The sequence below is a fragment of the Hemiscyllium ocellatum genome, chromosome 25, assembly GCF_020745735.1.
Source record: "Hemiscyllium ocellatum isolate sHemOce1 chromosome 25, sHemOce1.pat.X.cur, whole genome shotgun sequence".
Classification (NCBI taxonomy): domain Eukaryota; kingdom Metazoa; phylum Chordata; class Chondrichthyes; order Orectolobiformes; family Hemiscylliidae; genus Hemiscyllium; species Hemiscyllium ocellatum.
This window is the reverse complement of record NC_083425.1, coordinates 7,927,266-7,953,323: the sequence shown is the minus strand read 5'-3', so window position 1 is coordinate 7,953,323 and position 26,058 is coordinate 7,927,266. Positions and strand designations below refer to the sequence as shown.

The following is a 26,058-nucleotide window of genomic DNA, read 5'->3' as shown; positions in this document are numbered from 1 at the left end:
GCATTTATCCAGGTTGAACTCCATCTGCCATTTCTCAGCCCAGCTCTGCATCCTGTCTCTGTCACAATGCAGCCTGCAATAGCCCTCGTTACTATCAATGGCACCTCCAACCTTTGTGTCATCTGCAAATTTACTAACCCACCCCTCAACCTCCTCATCCCAGTCATTTATAAAAACTACAAAGAGCAGAGTCCCAAGAACAGGGCCTGCGGGACCCCACTCAACACTGAACTCCAGGCAGAAAACTTTGTTGGACATTGGGACCGTTTCTGGCGAAGGTGGGAATATTACAAAAGGGACGGTCTACATCTGAACCAGACTGGAATCAATGTCCTTGGGGGAGTTTTTGCTACTGCTGATGGGGAGGTCTTAAACAAATATGGCAGGGGGCTGGGAACCATAACAGAAAACAAGTAGGCAGCGAGGTGAAGACTGGAGACTGTAAGAATTATGAAGATACCATTAATAAAGGGAAGAATAGGCAGAGAGCAGGTGAGCGCAAAAGAACTGGTGTCCTGAAATGCATCTAGTTTAATGCAAGGAGTACAGTGTGTAAGGCAGATGAACTTAGGGCTTGGATTGGTGCCTGGGAGTGTGACATTATTGCCATCAGAGACTTGGTTGAAGGAAGGACATGATGACTGGCAACTAAATGTTTCAGGGTATAGATGCTTCAGACAGGACAGGGAGGGAAGCAAAAGATGGGGTGGAATAGCATTACTGGTTAGGGACGATATCATGACTGTGCTAAAGGAGGACACTGTGGCGGTCTTGGGTAGTGAGGCATTATGGGTGGAGCTGAGAAATAAGAAGGGTGCAGTTACATTGTTGGGGCTGTATTACAGACCTCCCAACAGTGAGTGTGAGGTAGAAGAACAAATAGATAAACAGGCAATATGGTAATGGTGATGGGAGATTTTAATTTTCCCAACATTGACTGGGATACAGTTAGCGTCAGAGATCTGGATGGAGTAGAATTTGTATGAAGTGTCCAGGAGAGTTTTCTAGAGCAGTATGTCAATAGTCCGACGAGGGAAGGGGCCATATTGAACCTGGTACTGGGGAATGAGCCAGGACAGGTGGTAGAAGTTGCGGTGATGGATTTCTTTGGAAACAATGACCACAATTCTGTAAGTTTTATAATACTCGTAGATAAAGAAGAGAGGGTCCTAAGGGGAGAATGCTAAACTGGATCAAGGCCAATTATATCAAAATTAGGCAGGAGCTTGGAAATGTGGATTGGACACAGCTATTTGAAGGCAAGTCCGCATTTGAGATGTGGGAGGCTTTCAAAGATCGGTTAACGGCAATGCAGAATAGGCATGTCCCGTTGAAGGCAAAGGTTAGGAAGGGCAAGATTTGTGAACCGTGGATGACAGGAGAAATTGTACGACTAGCCAAGAGGGAAACGAAAGCGTACATAAGATCGAGACAGCTAAGATCAGAAGGGGCCCTGGAGAAATATCGGAAGAGTAGGACAAGTCTTAAACAAGGAATCAAGTGGGCTAAAAGGGGTCATGAAATAGCTTTGGCAAGCAGAATTAAGGAAAATCCCAAAGCATTTTTTCTTATATAAGAAGCAAGTGGGTAATTAAAAAAAGGATTGGTCCACTAAAAAATAATGAAGGAAGGCTGTGTGCCAAACCTGAGAGAATGGGTGAGATTCTGAATGATTACTTTGCATCAGTGTTCACTGAGGAGAGAAACATGATGATTCTTGAAATTAAAGATAGAAGTTTGATTAGTCTGGATCACATTGGCATGAGTAGGGAAGATGTGTTGGGTATGCTAGAGGTTATTAAGGTGGACAAATCCCCAGGATCGGATGGGATCTATCCCAGGGGTTGCTGAGGGAGGCGAGAGAGGAAATAGCTGAGGCCCTGACAGATATCTTTGTGGCATCCTTAAATACAGGTGAGGTGCCAGAGGACTGGAGGGTTGCTCATGTTGTCCCCCTGTACAAGGAGGGTAGTAGGGATATTCCGGGTAACTACAGACCAGTGAGCCTGACGTCGATGGTGGGAAAGTTGTTTGAGAAGGTACTGAGAGATAGGATCTATTTATATTTAGAAAATAATGAGCTCATCAGTGACAGGCAACATGGTTTTGTGTGGGGGAGGTCGTGCCTTGCCAACTTAATAGAGTTCATTGAGGAAGTGACTAAGGAAGGGCTGTTGATGTTATACACATGGACTTTAGGAAGGCATTTGATAAGGTTACCCATGGTAAAATAATGGAGAAAGTGAAGTCATATGGTGTGCAGGGTGTTCTAGCTCGGTGGACAAAGAACTGGTTGAGCAACAGAAGACAGAGAGTAGTAGTTGAAGGGAGTTTCTCGAAATGGAGAAAGGTGACCAGTGGTGTTCCACAGGAATCAGTGCTCGGGCCACTGTTGTTTGTGATATAAACAAATGATCTGGAAGAGGGCACTGTTGGTCTGATCAGCAAGTTTGCAGATGACACAAAGATTGGTGGAGTAGCAGAAAGCATAAGGGATGTCAGAGAATACAGGAGGATGCAGATAGACTGGAGAGTTGGGCGGAAGAGTGGCAGTTGGCTTTCAATCCAGGTGATGCATTTAGGCAAGTCTAATTCTCGAGCAAATTATACAATGAATAGAACAGCCTTGGGAAAAGTTGATGGGCTGAGATATCTGGGAGCGCAGGTCCATTGTACCCGGAAGGTTGCTGCACAGATGGATAGAGTGGTCACGAAGGCATACAGTATGCTTGCCTTCATTGGACGGGGTATTGAGTATAAGAGCTGGCAAGTCATGATAAAATTGTACAAGACATTGGTTCGGCCGCATTTAGAATACTGTGTACAGTTCTGGTCGCCACATTACCAAAAGAATGTGAACGTTTTGGAGAGGGTGCAGAGAAGGTTTACGAGGATGTTGCCTGTATGGAAGGTGCTAGCAATGAAGAGAGGTTGAGTAGGTTAGGTTTATTTTCACTAGAAAAAAGGAGATTGAGAGGGGATCTGATTGAGGTTTACAAAATCATGAAGGGTATAGACAGGGTGGATAGAGACAAGCTTTTTCCCAGAGTGAAAGATTCAATAAGCAGAGGTCATGCTTTCAAGGTGAGAGGTGGAAAGCTTAAGGGGGATACACGCGGCAAGTTTTTCACACAGAGGGTGGTGGGCATTTGGAACGCGTTGCCAGCAGAGATGGTAGAGGCAGGCAAGGTAGATTCATTTAAGATGTGTCTGGACAGATGCATGAGTAGGTGGGGAGCAGAGGGATACAGATGCTTAGGAATTGGGTGACAGGTTTAGACAGTACATTTGGATTGGCTCAGGCTTGGAGGGCCAAAGGGCCTGTTCCTGGGCTGTAAATTTTCTTTGTTCTTTGTTCTTTCCATCTACAGTCACTCTCTGCCTTCTGTCAGGCAACCAGTTTTGAATCCAGATAGCCAAATTTCCCTGTATCCCATACCTCCTGACTTTATGAATGAGCCTACCATGGAGAACCTTATCAAATGCCTTGCTGAAGTCCATATACACCACATCCACTGCTCGGCCTTCGTCGACCTGTCTCGTCCTCTCCTCAAAGAACTCAGTAAGATTTGTGAGGCATGACCTGCCCCTCACAAAGCCATGCTGACTACCTTTAATCACACTTTGCTTTTCCAAGTAGTCATAAATCCTATCCCTCAGAATTCTTTCCAAAACCTTGCTGACCACAGCATGTGTATGTGTGCATGCCTATCTGTAAGCATGTGTGTACGCCTGTCTGTGAACGTGTGTGTATGTGTGTGTGTGTGTACGCACGCCTGTCTGTGAGCGTGTGTGTGCACCTGTGAGCATGTGTGTACGCACGACTGCCTGTGAGTATGTGTGTGTGTTTGTGCACCTGTGAGCATGTGTGTACGCACACCTTTCTGTGAGCATGTGTGTGTGTGCACCTGTGAGCGTGTGTGTATGCACGACTGTCTGTGAGCATGTGTGTTTGCACCTGTGAACGTGTGTGTATGCACGACTGACTGTGAGCATGTGTGCATGTGCACCTGTGAGCGTGTGTGTACGCATGCCTGTCTGTGAGCAAGTGTGTGTGTGTGTGTGCGCGCATCTGTGAGCATGTGTATGCACGCCTGTCTGTGAGCAAGTGTGTGTGTGCACCTGTGAGCATGTGTGTATACATGCCTGTCTGTCAGCATGTGTGTGTGTTTATGTGAGTATGCACCTGTGAGTGTGTGTGCACATGCATGCCTGTCTATGAGTGTGTGTGTGTGCACCTGTGAGCGTGTGTGTACGCACGTCTGTCTGTGAGCGCGCGTGTGTGCACCTGTGAGCGTGTGTGTACGCACGCCTGTCTGTGAGCGCGTGTGTGCACCTGTGAGCGTGTGTGTACGCACGCCTGTGTGTGTGTGCACCTGTGAGCGTGTGTGTACGCACGCCTCTGTGTGTGTGTGTGTGTGTACCTGTCTGTGAACTATTTTGGCGTTTATACCCAGAGGGGAACAGGAAAGTAAGAATGTACAAGCATTCAGAAAACAGCAGCAAGTGGGGTCAAAGGTGAAACATTTAGTAAAAAGGCAAAGTGAATGGCTCTTTACGTAAATGCACTTAGTACTCAGAATAAACCAAATGAATTAATGTCTCAGTTTGAGGTTCATGGGAATGATTTTAGAGCCATAATGGATCAAGGAGATCAAAGTTGGGAACTAAATGCTCAGCAGTATGTGACGTTTGCAAAGGACATGCAGGAAGGAAAGGCTGATGGGGTTAGGTAACCAGCATATGGTTCAGAATAGCACCAACAGCAACAGGGTCCAGTCAGACTGTCTCTCCTCCTGCCACTAAGACAATGGGAAACCACTATCGAAAAGGAAAACATTGCCCTGGATTTCAATACGATTATGAGCCAAAGACCTACCTTTGGTGGAATGCTCATCTGTGAAAACGTATTGTATGAATCTTACAGTTTCATTGCTAGTAAACATCTCGGCAGGACAGTTTGCTACCAAACAGTTCCTGTGAACACAGACCCACACTTTCCCACTGTGAATAAGCTCTGGCTGAATGGGACTTCAGCCCACCATGGAAATGTTTCCCTCAGCAAGCTGCTGCCGAAATGGATCACCACATCTCTTTCAGCTCGGCTGGGTGGCAGCACATTGCACTTTCTCATGACTGTGTGAACAAATCCCTTTTTAATTCTTTAGTGGTTATTCTGCATGTATACTCTGTTGGTCTGGAGTCCCTCTCAAATGGAAAAAAGCCCCTCTACATCCACCCTACCAAACCCTTTCATATTTTAAAAAAGAAAACCTGAGAGTTTCTTTCCAGTGAGAAAAGTCCCACCCTAGCTTAATCTTTTCCAATATTCTGGAAAAGCAGCCAATTGCAGCAACTTATCAGATCTTTTTCCAACTGCAGGTAGTGCCACAAAAACTCACTGTCTGCAAGTTCAGACAAGATTAATGCAAATACATTTCATATTTTGCATATTTTATAAGAGAGCAGGGCCTCAAACTTAGAAGAGGGAGGAATGAAAAAAAAGATTTAGAGTTAATTAGAAATTCAAAAGAACACTGACATTGTTGGCAAAGTAGGTAGCTAGGTAGCATATGTGGTTCAATACAAAAGTGAAACTTTAGTCCAAATAACAAGGAGAATTGGCATAAATTAACAGATGCTATTCTGAAGAACATGCAGGAGTATAAAGGTCTGGGTGTATATATACATTCATTATGAAAGGTGGCAAGACAGGTTGAGAGAGCTGTTGATGAAGCAGGAGAAAGTGCTGAAGATGCTGGAGATCAGAGCTGAAAATGTGTTGCTGGAAAAGCGCAGCAGGTCAGGCAGCATCCAAGGAACAGGAGATTCAACGTTTCGGGCATAAGCCCTTCTTCAGGAATCACTCCTGAAGAAGGGCTTATGCTCGAAACGTCGAATCTCCTGTTCCTTGGATACTGCCTGACCTGTTGATAAAGCAATCAGTATTTCAGCTTCATTAATAAGGCCACGGAGTACAAGAGCAGGGAGATTTATATGCACATATATGACTTTGTGTAGGATATGGATTAGACTTCAGCTGGAGTATTGTGTACAGTTCAAGGTACCACACTATAGAATGGATGTGAACTCATTAGAGAGAGTCAGGGACGTGGAAGTACTGATGTTGGACTGGGGTGGACAAAGCCGGAAATCACATGACACCAGGTTCTAGTCCAACTGGTTCATTTGAAATCACAAGCTTTGGAAGAGACAACTGATTAAGGGCTATGTTCCAAAAGCTTGTGATTCCAAATAAACCTGTTGGACGATAACTTGGTGTTGTGTGATTTCGGACTGCAATGGAGTGTCACAATGTTGGTTTTTTTCCAAGGTTGCTATGCCCTTGAGTTTTTTTTTCCAGAGGGGGTAAGTGGCCAGATTCCAACTAGGCTGGATTTGAAAGGTTTATTGGGGCCCTTTTGGTTTATACCGAACAGATAATGCTCTAGCAAGAAAACTTTCAAGTCTTTAAACAAACTGCTGTAAGGAAGGGGGTGTGACCAGCCGTCTAGCTCCACAGGTCAGTTCAGTTCAGGGATTAGTTGAATCAGAGTCATAGTTGAAACTGGAAGTTTTCTCCCTCCTCCTGCCCTTCTGTAAGTTTTTTGTGTCATATTTACTCTTTGTGCGAAGGGGTGTGCTTATGGGGACTGTTGCAAGTATTTTCGGAACAGCATCACTGAGTCAGGATAGTCTATCGGGTTTTGGATAGGATAAGTTATCCAGCATTCTATTTTCTGTTCTGTGTGTTTCATCCTGTAATTTTGTAAGTAGATTCTGTTTGTTGAAAACTTGGCAAACGGATCATCTGATTCACTTTGGGAATATCCACTTTACACTTACCGAAAACAAACAGCAACGTTACGGTCTGGGCTACCTGTTTAAAAATGTTTTGTGGGGTCGGGCCTGGTCCATAACGGGAGAGAGAGCAGAAAAGGGTTGTCAGAATGGTTCCAGGGATGAGAAGCTTTACTTATGAGGAAAATTGGAGAAGTTGGGGTTGTTTACCACAAAAAAAGTTTTCAAATTCACAAAAAGGGTCTGGACACAATAAATAGGGAGAATCTGTTTCCATCTGAAAAAGTTAAATCACACAACACCAGGTTATAGTCCAACAGGTTTACTTGGAAGCACACTAGCTTTCGGAGCGACACTCCTTCATCAGGTGGGCGTGGCTCCGAAAGCTAGTGCTTCCAATTAAACCTGTTGGACTATAACCTAGTGTTGTGTGATTTTAAGTTTGTACACGCAAGTCCAACACTGGCATCTCCAAATCATCTGAAAAAGATGGAGAACAGGACAGCCCAGGAGCAGGTACAAGGCCAGAGAAAGATCTCCACCCAGCAAGTAGTTAGGGTGTGAAATGTACTGCCTTAGAATGTGGTGGAGACAGATTTCCACCCAACGAGTAGTTAGGGTCTAAAACACACTGTCTTGGGATGAGGTGGAGACCGATTCAATTGGGGACATTCAAGAAGACATTATATGGTTATTTCTATTTGAGTAATGTGCAGGCTTATAGGGCAAAGGCAGGAGATGAGGGCCCAATTAAAATGCTTAGAGAGCTAGTGTAGACATGACGGGCCAAATGGCCACCATCTGTACCACAATGATTCTGTGAACCTCTGTGTAAGTCTGAAAGAGTTCTGACAGCTGGGAAAGGTTGTGGTTAATCCTATTCTCAAACTAAACAGGAAGTTGGATTCAAAATTGATTTGAAATGATCTCCTTTAGATGTTGGGAATTGCAACCTGCTCTGTGTTCTGATTCTGTTGGCTTATATCTGCAATGTATTAGGTGTTCCAAACCAACCTTTATAATCTTGTAATACTTCAAGATCTGTTAAATTTTACTTTTATCACCTCAAGAATAAACATTACTACGTTTTATGGATGGCAATGTCAAACAGCAGTTACACTTAGAGAATCTCTACAGTGTGGAAACAGGCCATTTGGCCCAACAACAACCCTCCGAGGAGTATCCCACCCAGACCTATTCTCCCTACCCTATTACTGTACAGCTCCCCTGACTAACACACCTCATCTATACAACCCTGAACACTAGGGGCAATTTCGTACGGCCAATTAACCCTACCCTGCATATCTTTGGAGTGTGGGAGGAAACCGAAGCAAACCCAAGCAGACACAGGGAGAATGTGCAAACTTCACACAGACAGTCGCCTGAGGCTGGAATTGAACCCGGGTCCCTGGCACTGTGAGGCAGCAGTGCTAACCACTGAGCCACCATTTCATGTTCCCGAGCTGTTTCTTAAAGGTGCAGAGAATATGAAGCAGTCAGAGGAGGTGCTGAAGGCATAACTAAAGAGCTGGGTTTGGAAGGTGTCTCTTAAGGTGAGGAAAGAGGTAACAAGATTGAGAGACATAAGGATCTCCCTCAGGCTGTTCTGCAGTGAAAGTACAAAGGGGCAAGAGAGATGAAGGCACGGCCAGCATTCCGAGTGACATGGGTGTGCACGATGCTCAGGTCTAGGAAGTGGAAGTATTAAAACTATGAAAACAGACTGATGAAGACAATTATGACAAATGGGCATAATTCCGGGGGAGACAGGACATGGACGGTGAAACTATGGAAGATTTTAAGCCTGGCTGTACCCTAGTTGAGGGGAACAAGGGTGTGAGTGGGGGAGCTGATAGTGCCAATGAATCTTGGCTATGGATCGGATGCTGAGTTCAATTAGCTTCCTGTAAAGAAAATGACAACTTCTGTAGTTTATTAATATTACGGTTTTGGAGCTGCTGGTTTTGGGTCACAATGTATTTCAAGCTTGTGTTTTTTTCTCTAAAAGGTACTCATTTGGGACGGACTGAAAGAATGATTTAATGGCAGTTCCACTGATTTCAAACCATTCTATAGACAGTCAAAAGCCAGTGCAATGCCTTTCGAGAGAACAGCTTTCAGTCAAAGAATGGGAGAGAGAAAAAAAAGGAACAAAATGACGGGGCTCTGACAGAGGCTTCAGTTCCCTCAGAAACCCAAGGAAGAAAATGTTGTGGATTATTGCAGGAAGCTGCTGTTTCTGAATGCTCCTCATTGGGTACAATACCCTGCACTCAGTTTCCATCGAAACATTAGGTGGAGCCTTTTTGGGGGTTGGAGGGGTGGGAGTAGGGGCGGACCCTTCATTCGGTGGGGGGTACTGCAATGTCCAAACCCCAACTGGCTTTCTGCTTCCTCACAAATTCATTTCTGGCTGGGACAGCCCACTGCCAAACGTGGCTCTTAAATCCAGGGGTTTGGTCGTTGGTATGAACCGTGCAGCTGGCACAGTAAGATGCCAACCATGGCAACTCCTCCCCCGCAGGTAGCCTCGGGGATGGGGTGGGGTGGGGTTCAGGTCTGGGAGTCTGAGCGAGGAACTGGACATCCTAGGGGGTGCAGCACGGACAGCCAATCCTCACTTTGCGTCCTGCCCTCATCTCCCCTACAACCACGACCTGTTGAGAATGCTGACCCCTCTGCATGCATCCCACCATAACGTATTGACTTAAGTCCTGGGTTGCTCCGGGATCTTGTGGCTCTGGGGATGGGATGGGGGTGTTCCTCTGTCTACAGCCGCGATATCCTCTGTGGCAGAGCCGAGTGCAGGAGCTGCCTATGTGTCATCAGCAGAGCCTCAGGCATGACCCCCCTTGCTCCAACGGTCTCAGGTCCAGGCAAAAGCCAGCCCCTGATTTGTGAATGGTCTGGTCAACATTCCCTAGAAGAGGATCAGAGGTGAGGGAGAGCACCGCGCCCCCTCCCCAAAAAAACGAAAAGCTTAAAACTGTTCTGCCTGTTGAAATTCACTTCTCCAACAGTCAAATAGCGTGACAGAAGATGGTAGGAAGAGAATTTGGCAAGGATGTTTCTAAAATGTCATGTCTGGGTTCCAGAATTAAATGGAATAAAGCAGATTGTTCAGTTCAACAGAATGAATCAATTTATCTTGAAGCTAAGCAAATGTTCATCATCATCCTCGTGTGTTAGGGGATTTGCAAATGGCACTATGTACCAAACCTGAGTTCCAATATGAGAACTAGCAACAGAATCCATAAGGCCTGAGATTATTTCCTTTCTGGGTAAAAACTATTTAAATTGTACTGTTTACTCGCTTATGATTGATCCAGAGTTTATACAGCATTCCATATGTCAAAGTAACAAAGTGAAACAACATAACTGCATCCTTGCAAACACTGATATAAGATTTGGGAATATGAACAGCTTTTTATGTGGGTAATAATCTGTTTAAGTGAATTCAGAACTTGGTTGATGCGGCTGGATGTAACAGGGACAAGATTAAGTTTTTATGTGTGAACAAGTTTACTGCAGTTTGGTATTTGAAAATCTCTCATAATTTGCAATCTTGTTGTGGGGCTTCATCCAGTGAAGGAGCATTTCAGAAAAACACCAGGGAGCAGATCCAGTCGCTTTAATAATGTTGTGGCCGATACCCTGGGGTGAACAAAGACCTTGGTGAGATGCCATCTGTTGTGTGCAGAAATGCAAAAGCAAGGCATTTCACTGATCTATCCTTTAGTCTATAGTTCATTCAATACAGTTCAAAGAAAAAAAACACTGTACAGAGACTGAAAAGGAAATGATATTAATGAGTGGGTCCATTGATCTGGTTTCGAGCTCTTGATAGAGGAAATCACAGTGAGGAGACCAGTCTCCTGCCTTTAATGTGTCTCATCTGTAATTTTTTTTAAAAAAAAGGTAAACTGCTTTTGTGAGGACACCTCAGCACAATAAAAGAAAAATTTGATTGGAGCTTGCAGCAGGAATTTCTGGGTAATTATGTGATGCAGCAGGGATTTCTGGGTAATTATTTGGTCAGCAAGAGGTCTCTCACTGTCACTACACTGTGCAGCTGTTCCAGCTTTATCCACAATTTCATTTATAACTTTTTGTTTTGCTCAGTGAAATATGGGATGTGGGATAAAAATTGCAAGAATTCTTTATTTTCTTGGCAGCCCCTGACTGTGCCAGTGAGCCTTGTATTCTCCAGCTTAGGGATGAGTACGAGCAGCTGAACGAGTGTGTCCAGGTTAATGATGTGATTTCATGACTGCTGCAACCTATAGGCAGACACCTTTGTACAAATGTTCAATTTACAAACGCTCTTACACACACCCCAGGGATATAATTTTAGATTAGATTACTTACAGTGTGGAAACAGGCCCTTTGGCCCAACAAGTCCACACCGACTTGCTGAAGAGCGACCCACCCAGACCCATTCCCCTAATACTACAGGCAATTTAGTGTGGCCAATTCACCTAACCGGCACATTTTTTGGACAGTGGGAGGAAACCAGAGCAAACCCATGTAGACACGAGAATGTGTAAACTCCACACAGACTGTTGCTTGAGGTGGGAATTGAACCCGGGTCCCTGGTGCAGTGAGGCAGCAGTGCTAATCACTGTGCCACCGTGCCGGAACCATTCTTCATGTATAGGCAGTCCCTGGGTTCTGATCCTGAGTCAGTTCACAAGTTGATTTGGACACAGGTTGAAACACAATGTGGGAAAATCAAAAGCAGCTGTTGGTAACTGTAGGAATTGTATGCACGTCAGACTGTGGGCGGCACGGTGGCACAGTGGTTAGCACTGCTACCTCACAGCGCCAGAGACCCGGGTTCAATTCCCGCCTCGGGCGACTGACTGTGTGGAGTTTGCACATTCTCCCCATGTCTGCGTGGGTTTCCTCCCACAGTCCAAAAATGTGCGGGCCAGGTGAATTGGCCAGGTAAGGTGTTAATGTAGGGGTATGGGTGGGTTGCGCTTCGGCGGGTCGGTGTGGACCTGTTGGCCCGAAGGGCCTGTTTCCACACTGTAAGTAATCTAACCTTAAAAAAAAATCTATGTTTCAGGCAAAAGCCCTTCATCAGGAATTCCTGCTCCTCGGATGCTGCCTGACCTGTTGTGTTTTTCCAGCACCACTCTAATCTAGACTCTGATTTCCAGCATCTGCAGTCCTCACTTTTGCCAAGGCCAGCATTTGCACTTCCTTAGTTGGCCTTAACCTGATTGGCTCTCCAGGTAATTTCCAAGGACAGTTAGAATCAATGACATTGCTGTGGGTCTGGAGTCACATGTGGGGTAAGGACCGTTCTGGAGTCACTGGTTCAGGACGGCAGATTTCCTTCCCTAAAGGACATTAAAGAGCCGTCATTTGAGTTTTTTTTCAACAATCAACAATTGCTTCCTCGTCACCATTGGACTGGCTTTCAATTCCAGATTTTAGGCGTTGAATTCAAATTTCACCATCTGCCACGTCCTGTTCGTTCTGATATCAGTTATCAGGAAGTATTAGTCACTATTATTAGGGACTAAGTGGGTGAGTATTTGGACAAATGTGTACTCATTAGACAGAGGTGCATGTGTACAGAATAAGCAACATCTTTGAGGAAGTAACAAGTGAGGTTGCAGTGAAATATTTGTGGATGCTGTGTGTGAGGGCATCTGATATGGATTCACATCCAACTGCTAACAAGACACGGGACTGGAGCCAATGGCTTGGATAGGGAACTGATGAGGAGGTAGGAGAGTATGTACTAACATTGGCTTGTACTCAAACTGGCCAGACGTGACCACTAACGTCCTCAGCAATCTATTCTGGAACTCTGACATTTCACTGTTTACCAGTGACCTGGACAGAGGGGGTGAGAGCGCCATTTCTCTGAGTTTGTTGACTTGATTGTTGCCATATTGATTAATGAAGATGGGCTGCAGGAACAAGGGTTATTCACTTGGATACAGAAGATTGAGGAATGATCTAACTGAAATGTTTAAGATTGTTAAAAAGGTTATAGTGTAGATGGAGGGAAAGGACTTTCTCCAGTGGGGACAGAGAGTCCAAAACAAGATGTAACAATGTTAAAATTGGAGACAGCCATTTAGAGACAATGTCAGGAATCATAACTTTACACAAAGTACAACCTGGGACAGGATTCGGCTGGTAAGGGAACTAGGTAGGAAGTCACAAACAAACCTAGGGGCCGGGGGTAACACCTTAGGGGGAGAGGGGTTGCTGGAGGGCGGTGGTGAGGAGAATGTGGAATGCACAATGGTTGGGGGAGGTGGTGGTTTGGCAGGGGTTGGGGGGGTTGAGGAGTGGGTGGTATCGAGGGAAGGGAGTTGGCAGAGGGAGGTGAGTGGGCGTTTGGGTAAGGTGGTGAAGGGGTAGGTGGGATTATGGGAGGTTAATAGTTGGGGGAGATGGTGGTCGTGTGGTGGGTAGGCAGAGGTTGTGGGGGAGGTTTGCTGATTTTAGGGAACACGCACCCACTGTTGTGGAGGGGAGTGGGGGCAGGTTGGGGAGGGCAGGAAAAGCCTGGGGTGTGTTATCCATCATATTTTACATGCTCTTTGCCAGAAGGATATCTAGTGATGGCCTGGGTTTTATAGTCGGAGCTGAAAATGTGTTGCTGGTTAAAGCGCAGCAGGTCAGGCAGCATCCAAGGAACAGGAAATTCGACATTTCGGGCATAAGCCCTTCTTCAGGAATGAGGAAAGTGTGTCCAGCAAGCTAAGATAAAAGGTAGGGAGGAGGGACTTGGGGGAGGGGCGATGGAGGTGGGATAGGTGGAAGGAGGTCAAGGTGAGGGTGATAGGCCGGAGTGGGGTGGGGGCGGAGAGGTGAGGAAGAAAATTGCAGGTTAGGAGGGCGGTGCTGAGTTCAAGGGAATCGACTGAGACAAGGTAGGGGGAGGGGAAATGAGGAAACTGGAGAAATCTGAGTTCATCCCTTGTGGTTGGAGGGTTCCCAGGCGGAAGATGAGGCGCTCTTCCTCCAACCGTTGTGTTGTTATGGTCTGGCGATGGAGGAGTCCAAGGACCTGCATGTCCTTGGTGGAGTGGGAGGGAGAGTTAAAGTGTTGAGCCACAGGGTGGTTGGGTTGGTTGGTCCGGGCGTCCCAGAGGTGTTCCCTGAAGCGTTCCGCAGGTAGGCGGCCCGTCTCCCCAATATAGAGGAGGCCACATCGGGTGCAGCGGATGCAATAGATGATGTGTGTGGAGGTGCAGGTGAATTTGTGGCGGATATGGAAGGATCCCTTGGGGCCTTGGAGAGAAGTAAGGGAGGAGGTATGGGCGCAAGTTTTGCATTTCCTGCGGTTGCAGGGGAAGGTGCCGGGAGTGGAGGTTGGGTTGGTGGGGGATGTGGACCTGACGAGGGAGTCACGAAGGGAGTGGTCTTTGCGGAACTCTGATAGGGGAGGGGAGGGAAATATATCCCTGGTGGTGGGGTCCGTTTGGAGGTGGCGGAAATGACGGCGGATGATACGCTGAATACGGAGGTTGGTGGGGTGGTAGGTGAGAACCAGTGGGGTTCTGTCCTGGTGGCGGTTGGAGGGGCGGGGCTCAAGGGCGGAGGAGCGGGAAGTGGAGGAGATGCGGTGGAGGGCATCGTCGATCACGTCTAGGGGGAATCTGCGGTCCTTGAAGAAGGAGGCCATCTGGGCTGTACAGTATTGGAACTGGTCCTCCTGGGAGCAGATGCGGCGGAGACGAAGGAATTGGGAATATGGGATGGTGTTTTTACAGGGGGCAGGGTGGGAGGAGGTGTAGTCCAGGTAGCTGTGGGAGTCAGTCGGTTTACAGTAGATGCCTGTGTTGCACCGCCCTCCTAACCTGCAATTTTCTTCCTGACCTCTCCGCCCCCACCCCACTCCGGCCTATCACCCTCACCTTGACCTCCTTCCACCTATCACATCTCCATCGTCCCTCCCCCAAGTCCCTCCTCCCTACCTTTTATCTTAGCCTGCTGGACACATTTTCCTCATTCCTGATGAAGGCCTCTGGCCCGAAACGTCGAATTTCCTGTTCCTTGGATGCTGCCTGACCTGCAGCACATTTTCAGCTCTGATCTCCAGCATCTGCAGACCTCACTTTTTACTTGTGGTTTTTATAGACCCCTGCTTCTGGTTCATATTATTACTGGCATTTTGTTCCACAGTCCCCCTCACACAAACTGCATTCTCCAAATTTCAAGCCAAATTAATGAATCTATCACTGAAGAGTCATGTCTATCCTTCCCAGGTATCCAGTAAAGCTCATTAAAGAGTCAGAGAGTCACCTTCCTTCAGTACAACAGCCCCCCACGTATCTCTGTGCTGGCCCTCTGTGACAGCAACTCAGCTTGTCCCACTCCTCCATTTGTTCCCCATTGCCTGGAAATCTTTTTCCTTCAGGGAATTATCTAATTCCCTTCTGAAAGTCATGATCGTAGCTATCTCCACCACAGTCTGCAGCTGTGCATCTCATATTTTAACCACTTGCTGCACAGAAAGGACTTTCTTCATGTCACCTCAGTGTCCTCTGGTCCTTGATCCTTCAGCCAATCCTCTGATTGGACTCCTCATCGTTTTTGAAAACCTCCATCAAATCTCTCAAATGTCCCTAAAGTGGGCAACCTCAGCTTTGCCAATCTCAGTGAGTGAAATATGGATTGCTAGATTTCTTTCCTTTTTTAGAGACATAAAGTTATAGGGATGCACAGCATGGAAATAGACCCTTCTTCCAAGTCGCCCAGATATCCTAACCTAATATAGTCCCATTTGCCAACACGTGGCCCACGTCTCTCTAAACCCTTCCTATTTATATACCTATCTGGATGCCTTTTAAATGGATGTTGGTTTGCTCTCTGAGCTGGAAGGTTCCTTTCCAGACATTTTGTCACCCTCACTAGGTACCATCTTCAGTGGGCCTCAGGCGAAGCACTGTACATGATTCCTGCTTTCTATTTATATGTTTGGGTTTCTTTGGGCTGGTGATGTCGTTTCCTGTGGTGATGTCATTTCCCATTCTTTTTCTCAGGGGGTGTTGGATGGGGTCTCACTCGATGTGTTTGTTGATATCGTCTGGAAATGAAGCTTCCAGCTCAGTGAGCAAACCTACATCCAGAACCTCAACCTGAGCTACAAATCTTCTCAAAACTCACTAATGCCTTTTAAATGTTGTAACTGTACCAGCTTCCACCACTTCCTCTGGCAGCTCATCCCATACACGCACCAGCCTCTGCGTGAAAACATTGCCCCTTAGGTCCCTTTTAAATCCTTCACCTCTCACCCTAAACCTATGCCCTCTAGTTCTGAACCCCTCACTGTGGGGAAAAGACCTTGTCTATTTATCCTATCCATGCCCCTCATTTTCTTAGAGTTTTCTTTTCCTTTTCTAACTCAGCAACTCTGAAATCAAATAAAATGTCCAACTGTTCTCCAGCTAACATCAGCTAATTATGTACATACACGGGACCATCTGGACTGTCATCACACAACAAATTAATTTGTTGGCCATCAAGGAAGTGGAACCTTTTAACACAATCTCAGTTTTTCTTCCAATTTCAGTTATGGCACTGCCAAACCAGTACATCAGTGCTTCTGAGATTTGGATTCTTGCTAATGCTGCCTACCGTGAGTGAAAATAAACAATAATAAACTTAATAGAATCATCCTTATTTATACCTTAAATGTATATTGTTCGCACTAAAAAATAATCAAAACTAACTCAGCGGAAATCGAATTAATCCTCAAATGGTTAAACAGCAAGAAACACACATGCTGCATTGCTTCATTGCATTTTGGATTGAAATTAGTGTAATTAATACAACAAGCGAAGCAGTAGCAATGAGTACATTCAAACATTTGCAGTTAGGACACAATGAAATGAATTCATCTGAATGGAATTTTTACAGCTAAGAAATTATTTACATTTTAGAAATGTGAATTATGATGCATTTTGTCAAATAACCTGCTGAACTGAATGAGGAGTGTGTCCATGTGTAATTTTTTTGTCCCTATCCTCCTGTTCCCAGAGGTGGGATTGTAGGACAAGGAGTTGACACAGAAACTACTCCCCTTCTGCAATCCTCTCTGACTGATTGTCATTAGTTGCTCTGAGAGACAGTTTGGGCGGCACGGTGGCACAGTGGTTAGCACTGCCGCCTCACAGCGCCTGAGACCTGGGTTCAATTCCCGCCTCAGGCGACTGACTGTGTGGAGTTTGCACGTTCTCCCTGTGTCTGCGTGGGTTTCCTCCGGGTGCTCCGGTTTCCTCCCGCAGTCCAAAGATGTGCGGGTCAGGTGAATTGGCCACGATAAATTTCCCGTAGTGTTAGGTAAGGGGTAAATGTAGGGGTATGGATGGGTTGCACTTCGGTGGGTCGGTGTGGACTTGTTGGGCCGAAGGGCCTGTTTCCACACTGTGTAATCTAATCTAGTCTAAAACAGGCTGATTGTCTTGAAATGCCTTTCCCCTTCCCTGAGATAAACAGCTCTACCTCCATTTAATAGATATTTGTCCTGAGAACAGAAGGGATCATAAAACTATAACTGCAACACAATGCCTTGTTGTACAATGATTGTCCACTGAATGGACAGCTATCATTTTAAAGTGCACATCCATGCAAGGGTGCTGCAATTGGTGGATCAGTTCACGATTTTTAAAGAAGTAATTACTTTAAGTAAGTTTCTGAATGATCATTTTAATTCATATTTTGAGAGTCCAGTAGCTTTGAGGTGATTAAATCTGGCTCCCTTACTGTGGTAACAGAAAAACTATGAGGATGAAGACAGAATTCAAGGCAGCCAGCTCCATAATTACCTCCGATAGTATGGGGATTGAACCTTTTCTGGTGATCACTCCAGCCATCACACCAACGAAGCTCATCAACACCCAGTTCAAAGTAATGGAAGGTGAAGGATGAGCACTCCAGAACCAACCTTAGCTCAAGCCAAAGTGATTAATTTCCCTCACATTATGGAAAATATAAGACCATGCATGTTCCTTTTTAGTAAAGAGACAGTGAAATGAAATCATTCACTAACGTAGCTAAATGATTGTTCAGAGTATTTTAAAACTTGCAGCCCTGTGCTTCTGAGTGTTGTGTTTCATTGCAGTTTGATCATACACACACACACACACACGCGCGCGCGTGTTAAATCACCAAGTTAGAACTTGTACTTTGCAAATGTTAAGGAAAGGAAAATAAAGCGCACAGACAGTTACCCTGTGACCTGAAAGGAGATCACATTGGTGCCAAAGCACATCATCACTGTTCTGAAAGCGTTAATGGAGTAAAGCCTTAAGGATGCTTCTTAAATGTGAAGTTAGACTTACATGAGAGATACCTGTGTTGTTTGAAGTGCTCTGTAAAATGAAAACTAACTTGAGATCTGCTCTTTAAAACAAACCCTCTGTTGATACACTGTCTGTCCAGTCTTATGTTGAGATTTTGAATGTTCATCAAACATTAAAGCTACTAATTTCACTGCAAATTAAAATTAGAAAGTCTGCTGTAAAGTGTTTTTAAATACCACTGATAACGAGAACCCATTACAGGAAATAGTGCTGGGCAAAGGAAGTCAACCATCTGTCACTACGTGGACTGTCAAATCTAAACTCAAGTCTGTTTTGGAATGTTGTTATGTGATATTTGGCCTCTTTTTCCATGCCGGCCATGATTCAGTGGACAGTAATATTTCCCAAGTCAGAAGGTTAATCCTCGACACAAGTCCACAATCAAACCTCGGCTGATACTTCCGTCTGGTACTAAGGAAATGCTGCATTGTCTGCTATGCCCATTTAAATATCTTACCCATTTGTTGTGTCATTTCTGAACTCGCTCCTTTGATTTCAACTCCTCATGTAATTTGGAGTCACTGGCAAAGTTGATCCTTTTACAATGAGGCTTTGAATTCAATTCATTTCTACAAATCAGTAACAGCAATGATTCCATTTCTTGCCCTTGGAGTACTCAGTGTTGCCCCTAACCTCAGGATGACTCCATCAACAAAAGCCCATCAATGTTCAACTTTCAACAAGTTCCTTACCGTGGGACTATGGCCATGTTAAACCAATCCTCCTTGTCCCTCTCCACCTGTCAGCAGGATGGATGAGCATACCACTATTTTCCAAGATCTTGCCACAGTTACCCAGGTTCCATTTTAATCTGTCTAATCACGTGTAGGCTTCATTGTAAAGGCTTCCTTTCCAATTCAGGACTCTCACACTTTTATCTCTGAGGTCTCTCAGGGATGTATCTGTGTCCTCTCCATCTACATGCTGTCCCATGATGATATCATTCTCAAACACATTGGGTTTTTACAATGATGACTCTCATTCACCATTACCTCTCTGCTGCCTGCCTGACACCCAGTCCAGGATGAACAGAAAGCTCCTGCAATTAAACATTGGGAAGCCTGAGGCCATTGCTGCTGGTCCCTGTTACAAATTCTCTTGCCCAGCCACGGGCTCCATCCCTCTACATGAGGCAGCAGCTAATCGTTAGCAGCCTCAGTGTGATATTTCACACATTGTCGGAGCAGGAGGAGAGCACACAGGCCCTTGAGATTGCTCTGCCATTCAATAAGATTATGGCCAATCTGTTTGTACTCCACATTCCTACCTAAGCAACCTCTGACTTCCTTGCCTGATGAGAATCTGTCAGCCTCTATCTTAAAAATATTCAATGTCCCTGCCTCCATTGCTCTCTGACGCAGCGGTGAGCCCCAAATCCACCATCATTCGGATGGTGCCCACCTTGGTTACACTTCCTCCATTGGCTCATCTGCTGCTGAAACCCTCACCAACACCTTTGTTGTAGCCTCTAGAATTGAACACACACTCCTGACTGACTTTGCACACTCTACCCTGGATAAACTGAGGCCATTCTAGACTCTGCTCATGCCCTTACTCTCACCAACTCCAGTCTGTCCATCATCCCTATGGTTAGTAAGCCACAACAGTTCCTGAACAAGCAACACCTTGGTTTCAAAAATCCCTTTGTTTTCAAATCCCTCCATGGGCTTCCCCCTCCCTAAGTTTATAATCCACTCTAGCCTCACTACGCTTTAAGATGAGATTAGATTAGATTAGATTCCCTACCGTGTGGAAACAGGCCCTTTGGCCCAACAAGTCCACACCGACTCTCCGAAGAGTAACCCATCCAGGCCCATTCCCCTACCCTATATTTACTAGTGCACCTAACACTATGGGCAATTTAGCATGGCCAAACCACCTGACCTGTGCATCTTTGGATTATGGGAGGAAACTGGAGTACCTGGAGGAAACCCATGCAGACCCAGGGAGAAAGTGCAAACTCCATATAAACAGTCGGCCGAGGCAAGAATTGAACTGGGTCTCTGGCGCTGTGAGGCTGCAGCGTTAACCACTGAGCCACTGTGTTGTCCCAAGATACCTGCATTTATTTAATTCTGGCCTTTCGGATTTAAATTGCTGGATCATTGGTGATCTTGCCCCCAGCCACCAAGGCCCAAAGCTCTGGAATTCCCTTCCCAAACCTCTCCATCCTGTTTTCCTCCTTTAAGATGCGCCCCACCTCCTTGGCTACTGCCTGGAATGTTGCGTTATGATGGCTTTGAGCCAAGTTTTGCTTTGTAACACTCTTGTGAAATGCCTTGAAATGTTTAGTTATGATAAAGGTGCTACATAAATATAAGTTGTTACTTAACCCGAATCATCACTGCTTTGAGCTCAAACAATTTTGTGTAGGACTCTGCCAAATGGTTTTTGGAAATCTCGAGACACAGTGCAATTGGCTCTTCATCCAGAGTGGTGATCAGCCAGTTACTGTGCATGGAAAAGTGGAGCAGAAAAGCTTAGAATCATTAAAAAAAAACGCAATGTTGCCCGCGGGACAAGCAGGATGTTCCTATGGAGGTGGGTTAAATAACCTTCCCGATCTGGGTTTGTTTCATGTCAGAATTGCGGGACCCGACAAAACTAATACGCTGGAATCATAACTAAAAAAAGAAAACAGTTAGCTTGCTTTTGGTGAAGAGGGTCAGACTTACACCATTAGCTGCTGAACCACAAATGGAATAAATGCACTGGTCCGTGCTGTGGTCAACATAAAGACCTATTGCACAATGTCAATCTGAGTTTTATGTTCATATGCGTTTATGGTGTCTGAATATATTTGTCATGGATTTTAAATATAATCAACAATTTAAGAACTATTCCTCTCTAGTATTACTGGACTTTCACTGAATACAGCTAAATGGGATACGTAATCTCTCTTTCTCATTTCTTAAGAGAAGCAGGTGGGAATAATGCAGGGTGACTAACTCTTCAGTTTTCCCTTTCCTTGTGGGAAAACTGCTTGACATCTTGCTAAAGTCAGCATTACCATGGCATCTTGTCATACTGTGAGGCTGTACCATGTTACAGGAATCAGCTTAAACACCACCCACAAATGCTCCACCCTGTCAATCCTTTCTTTTGCAAAAAAAAAAGAGACACTTAGCAACTTAGTCACTGCGTGCAGGAAGGATGAACCCCCTCAAATCCTGCTGACAAGAGATGTACAGCTTCTCTGGATACAGTCAAGATCATCTCATAATCAAAACGAATAAGGAAGTATTTTATTGCTTTAGAAGTGTAGAAATCGGTCTGTTATGATTCAAAAATATTTGACTTCCCTCACATTTCTGTGAGGAACCAGGCTGGCTTTATTTTCTATACTGTGATATAAATTCCCACAATATAACACACAATTTGCCATAGGCAAGCATGTCAGTTAGATATACTGGATGCACACTTGCCTTTCCCATCAGTGCTGGGGGCTCTGTATCTGGGAATAACCTCTAATGTTAGATTATTTCTCTATAACCCTGAAAAGAGCTCCTAAAGGAAGCCACTTTCTGAAGAAATTTTAATTCGAAACCCTTAGACAATGTTGAACTGGAGATGGATGTTTGAAGCCACCTATGCAAATTGTGTCTGACCTATATTTTGTTCAGTTCTGCTGTCTCAGCCCAACTATTTCCTGAATCAAAGCTGCTTCTACATGTGCAGACAGCTTAGATTTCCTAAATGTGACATCAGTGTGTCTCTATTTCAGCAACACTCACCACTTTTGGCTTGAATGGAGGCTGTATCTCTCTTTGTTCCAGTTTCTCCCAATCAATTCTCCGGAAGAAGGCATGATCTCGAATATCTCTCTCTCCCTCCGCTCCACAGCCAAGACGCTTTGCTGGATGTTTTGTCATTAGCTGCAAAAGAGATTTTTTTTTAAAAAGCTTGAGATAAAATAAATCGTGTCACTGAAGATAGCTTGCAAGGTGCATGCTTTGCAGAATCAGTGGGCTATCCTTCTTGGAAGTTAAAAAGCTGAAACAGCAATTTTCATCATATCATCAAATTCCCCTTTACGTTGCACACTATTCAGACATACAAATATATCTGATGAAGGAGCACCACTCCCAAAAGCTAGTGCTTCCAATTAAACCTGTTGGACTAGAACCTGGTGTTGTGCGATTTTTAACTTTGTCCACCCCAGTCCAACACCGGCATTTCCAAATCATATAAATATATCAGAATTCATATTATCGCTGGGTCATCCCTACAGGGTAGCACAGTGATGGTTCAGTTTGGCAACTCTTTTCACCTGTACCTCCACACACATCATTTACTGCATCCGCTGCACCCGATGTGGCCTCCTCTATATTGGGGAGACAGGCCACCTACTTGCGGAACGTTTCAGAGAACACCTCTGGGACACCCGGACCAACCAACCCAACCACCCCGTGGCTCAACACTTCAACTCCCCCTCCCACTCCACCAAGGACATGCAGGTCCTTGGACTCCTCCATTGCCAGACCAGAGCAACACGATGCCTGGAGGAAGAGCGCCTCATCTTCCGCCTGGGAACCCTCCAACCACAAGGGATGAACTCAGATTTCTCCAGTTTCCTCATTTCCCCTCCCCCCACCTTGTCTCAGTCCCAACCCTTGAACTCAGCACCATCTTCCTAACCTGCAATCTTCTTCCTGACCTCTCCGCCCCCACCCCCACTCCAGCCTATCACCCTCACCTTAACCTCCTTCCACCTATTGCATTTCCAACGCCCCTCCCCCAAGTCCCTCCTCCCTACCTTTTATCTTAGCCTGCTTGGCACACTTTCCTCATTCTTGAAGAAGGGCTCATGCCCGAAACGTCAATTCTCCTGCTCCTTGGATGCTGCCTGACCTGCTGCACTTTTCCAGCAACACATTTTCAACTCTTTTCGAAGGCAGCTGGAGACAGCCAATAAATGCTGGTCTTGTCAGCAACATCTACATTCCAGGCATGTATCTTTCAAAAGGCTACGTTGGTGTCAATGCCACTGCAAGGTGGTGCAATGCCTGCATGTGCGCACAAACCCAGCATTGCAGTGCTCTCACTCCACAGAACCAGAATAGCAGACAAAGATGGTGCCGTGAGGCTGCATTGTCATTGGAAACAGCTGACAAGGGCGGCATGATGGCTCAGTGGTTAGTGCTACTGCCTCACAGCGCCAGGGACCCAGGTTCGATTCCACTATCAGGTGACTATCTGTGTGGAGTTTGCACATTCTCCCCGTGTCTATGTGGGTTTCCTCTAGGTGCTCCAGTTTCCTCCCACAGTCTAAAGGTATGCAGGTTGGATGAACTGGCCATGCTAAATTGCGCAGTGTTCAGAGATGTGTCGGTTGGGTGCATTACTCAGAGGTAAATGTAGACTAGTAGGGTAGGGGAATGCATCTGGGTGGGATACTCTTCAGAGGGTCGTTGTGGACTTGTTGGGCCTAATGGCCTGTTCCACGCTGTAGTGATTTTATGAATTCATTTCGGGAGGCAGAGGGGGTCATAGATTGGAGCATTAGGGAAGTAGTAACTCCTAAGATTGCAGACAGATGGGTGACAGTGAGGGGGACTGGGAGGAAGCAGCCAGTGCAGGGACCCTCTGCGGCCGTTCCTCTCAAGAACAAGTATACCGTTTTGGATACTTGTGGGGGGATGACTTACCAGGGGTAAGCAATGGGGTTCAGGCCTCTGGCACGGAGCCTGTCCCCATTGCTCAGAAGGGAAGGGTGGACAAGAGCAGAGCAATAGTTATTGGGGACTCGATGGTTTGGGGCACAGATAGGCAGTTTTGTGGGGGCAAGAGAGACTCACGATTTGTATGTTGCCTCCCAGGTGCAAGGGTATGTGACGTCTCTGATTGTGTTTTCCAGGTCCTTAAGGGGTACGGGGAGCAGCCCGAAGTCATGGTCCACATTGGTACCAACGACATAGGTAAGAAGAGGGGTGAGGATGTTAGGCAGGCTTTCAGGGAGCTAGGTTGGAAGCTCAGAGTTAGAACAAACAGAGTTGTTGTCTCTGGTTTGTTACCCGTGCCACGTGATAGAGAGTCGAGGAATAGGGAGAGAGAACAGTTGAATGCGTGGCTACAGGGATGGTGCAGGAGGGAGGGATTCCGATATCTGGATAACTGGGGTTCTTTCTGAGGAAGGTGGGACCTCTATAAACAGGGTGGTCTACACCTGAACCTGAGGGGCACCAGTATCCTTGGGGGGAGGTTTGCTAGTGCTCTTTGGGGGGGTTTAAACTAACTCTGCAGGGGCATGGGAACCTAGACTGTAGCTTTAGGGTGCAGGACCTGGAGTGTAGGGAGGTTAGGAACATGGCATCAATCTCGAAGGAGGGTGCCTATAAACAGGAAAGTGGCTTGAAATATAGTTCAATGCGAGAAGTATACGAAATAAGGTAGGTGAACTTGCAGCGTGGGTTGGTACCTGGGATTTTGATGTTGTGGCTATTACGGAGACATGGGTAGAACAGGGACAGGATTGGCTGTTGCAGGTTCCAGGTTTAAATGTTTTAGTAGGGTCAGAGGTAGGGGTAAAAGAGGGGGAGGTGTGGCATTGCTTGTCAAGCATAGTATTACAGCGGTGGAGAGGACAATGGATGAAGACTCGCCATCTGAGGTAGTTTGGGCTAAGGTTATAAATAGGAAAGGTGAGGTCACCCTGTTAGGAGTTTTCTACAGGCCTCCTAATAGTCCTAGAGACGTAGAAGAAAGGATTGCGAGGATGATTCAGGAGAAGAGTGAAAGTAATAGGGTGGTTGTTATGGGGGACATTAACTTTCCAGATATTGACTGGGAAAGCTATAGCTCGAGTACGTTAGATGGGTCGGTGTTTGTCCAATGTGTGCAGGAGGTTTTCCTGACCACAATATGTAGACAGGCCAACAAGAGGTGAGGCCATACTGGATTTGGTTTTGGGTAACGAACCAGGCCAGGTGTTAGAATTGGAGGTAGGTGAGCACTTTGGGGACAGTGACCACAATTCTATGACTTTTACTCTAGTGATGGAGAGGGATAAGTGTGCACTACAGGGCAAGAGTTATAGCTGGGGGCAGGGAAATGATGATGCGGTGAGGCATGACTTAGGATGCGTGGCTTGGAAAAGTAGACTTCAAGGGAAGGGCATAATCGATATGTGGAGCTTGTTCAAGGAGCAACTATAGAGTGTCCTTGATAAGTATGTACCTGTCAGGCAGGGAGGAAAGGGTCGTGTGAGGGAGCCGTGGTTTAATAAGGAATTGGAATCCCTTGTTAAAGGGAAGAGGGTGGCCTATGTAAAGATGAGGCATGAAGGTTCAATTGGGGCGATTGAGAGTTATAAGGTAGCCAGGAAGGATCTAAAGAGAGAGCTAAGAGCAGCAAGGAGGGGACATGAAAAGTCCTTGGTTGGTAGGATTAGGGAAAACTCAAAGGCTTTCTATAGGTATGTCAGGAATAAAAGAATGACTAGGGTAGGAGTAGGTCCAGTCAAGGATAGTAGTGGGAAGTTGCATGTGGAGGCTGAAGAGATTGGGGAGATACTGAATGAATACTTTTCGTCAGTATTCACTCAGGAACAGGACATTGTTACCGATGTGAATATTGAGTCACAATTAATTAGAATGGATGGCTTTGAGGTATGTAGGGAAGAGGTGTTGGAAATTCTGGAAAGGGTGAAAATAGATCAGTCCCCTGGGCCTGATGGCATTTATCCTAGGATTCTCTGGGAAGCAAAGGAGGAGATTGCAGAGCCATTGCCCTTGATTTTTACGCCCTCGTTGTCTACAGGAATAGTGCCACAAGACTGGAGAATAGCAAATGTGGTTCCCTTGTTCAAGAAGGGGAGTAGGGATAACCCTAGTAACTATAGGCCAGTGAGTCTCACTTCTGTTGTGGGCAAAGTCTTAGAGAGAATTGTAAGGGATAGGATTTATGAACATCTGAATAG

General features: G+C 45.7%; 1 protein-coding gene across 2 annotated transcripts in view; it reads right to left on the bottom strand.

Moving 5' to 3' along the window:
* The window catches only part of LOC132827915 (protein kinase C alpha type), a 404,683-nt gene that overhangs the window by 12,095 nt on the left and 366,530 nt on the right, over positions 1 to 26,058 (bottom strand). The window contains exons 16-17 of one of the 2 annotated variants that reach the window (XM_060844727.1): positions 21,875 to 22,015; positions 18,120 to 18,149 (exon numbers count right to left, since the gene is read on the bottom strand). In XM_060844727.1, coding sequence (XP_060700710.1) covers positions 18,120 to 18,149; positions 21,875 to 22,015 — 171 coding nt within the window. The remainder of the gene's footprint in view (positions 1 to 18,119; positions 18,150 to 21,874; positions 22,016 to 26,058) is intronic. The other variant, XM_060844728.1, reaches the window with a different exon arrangement.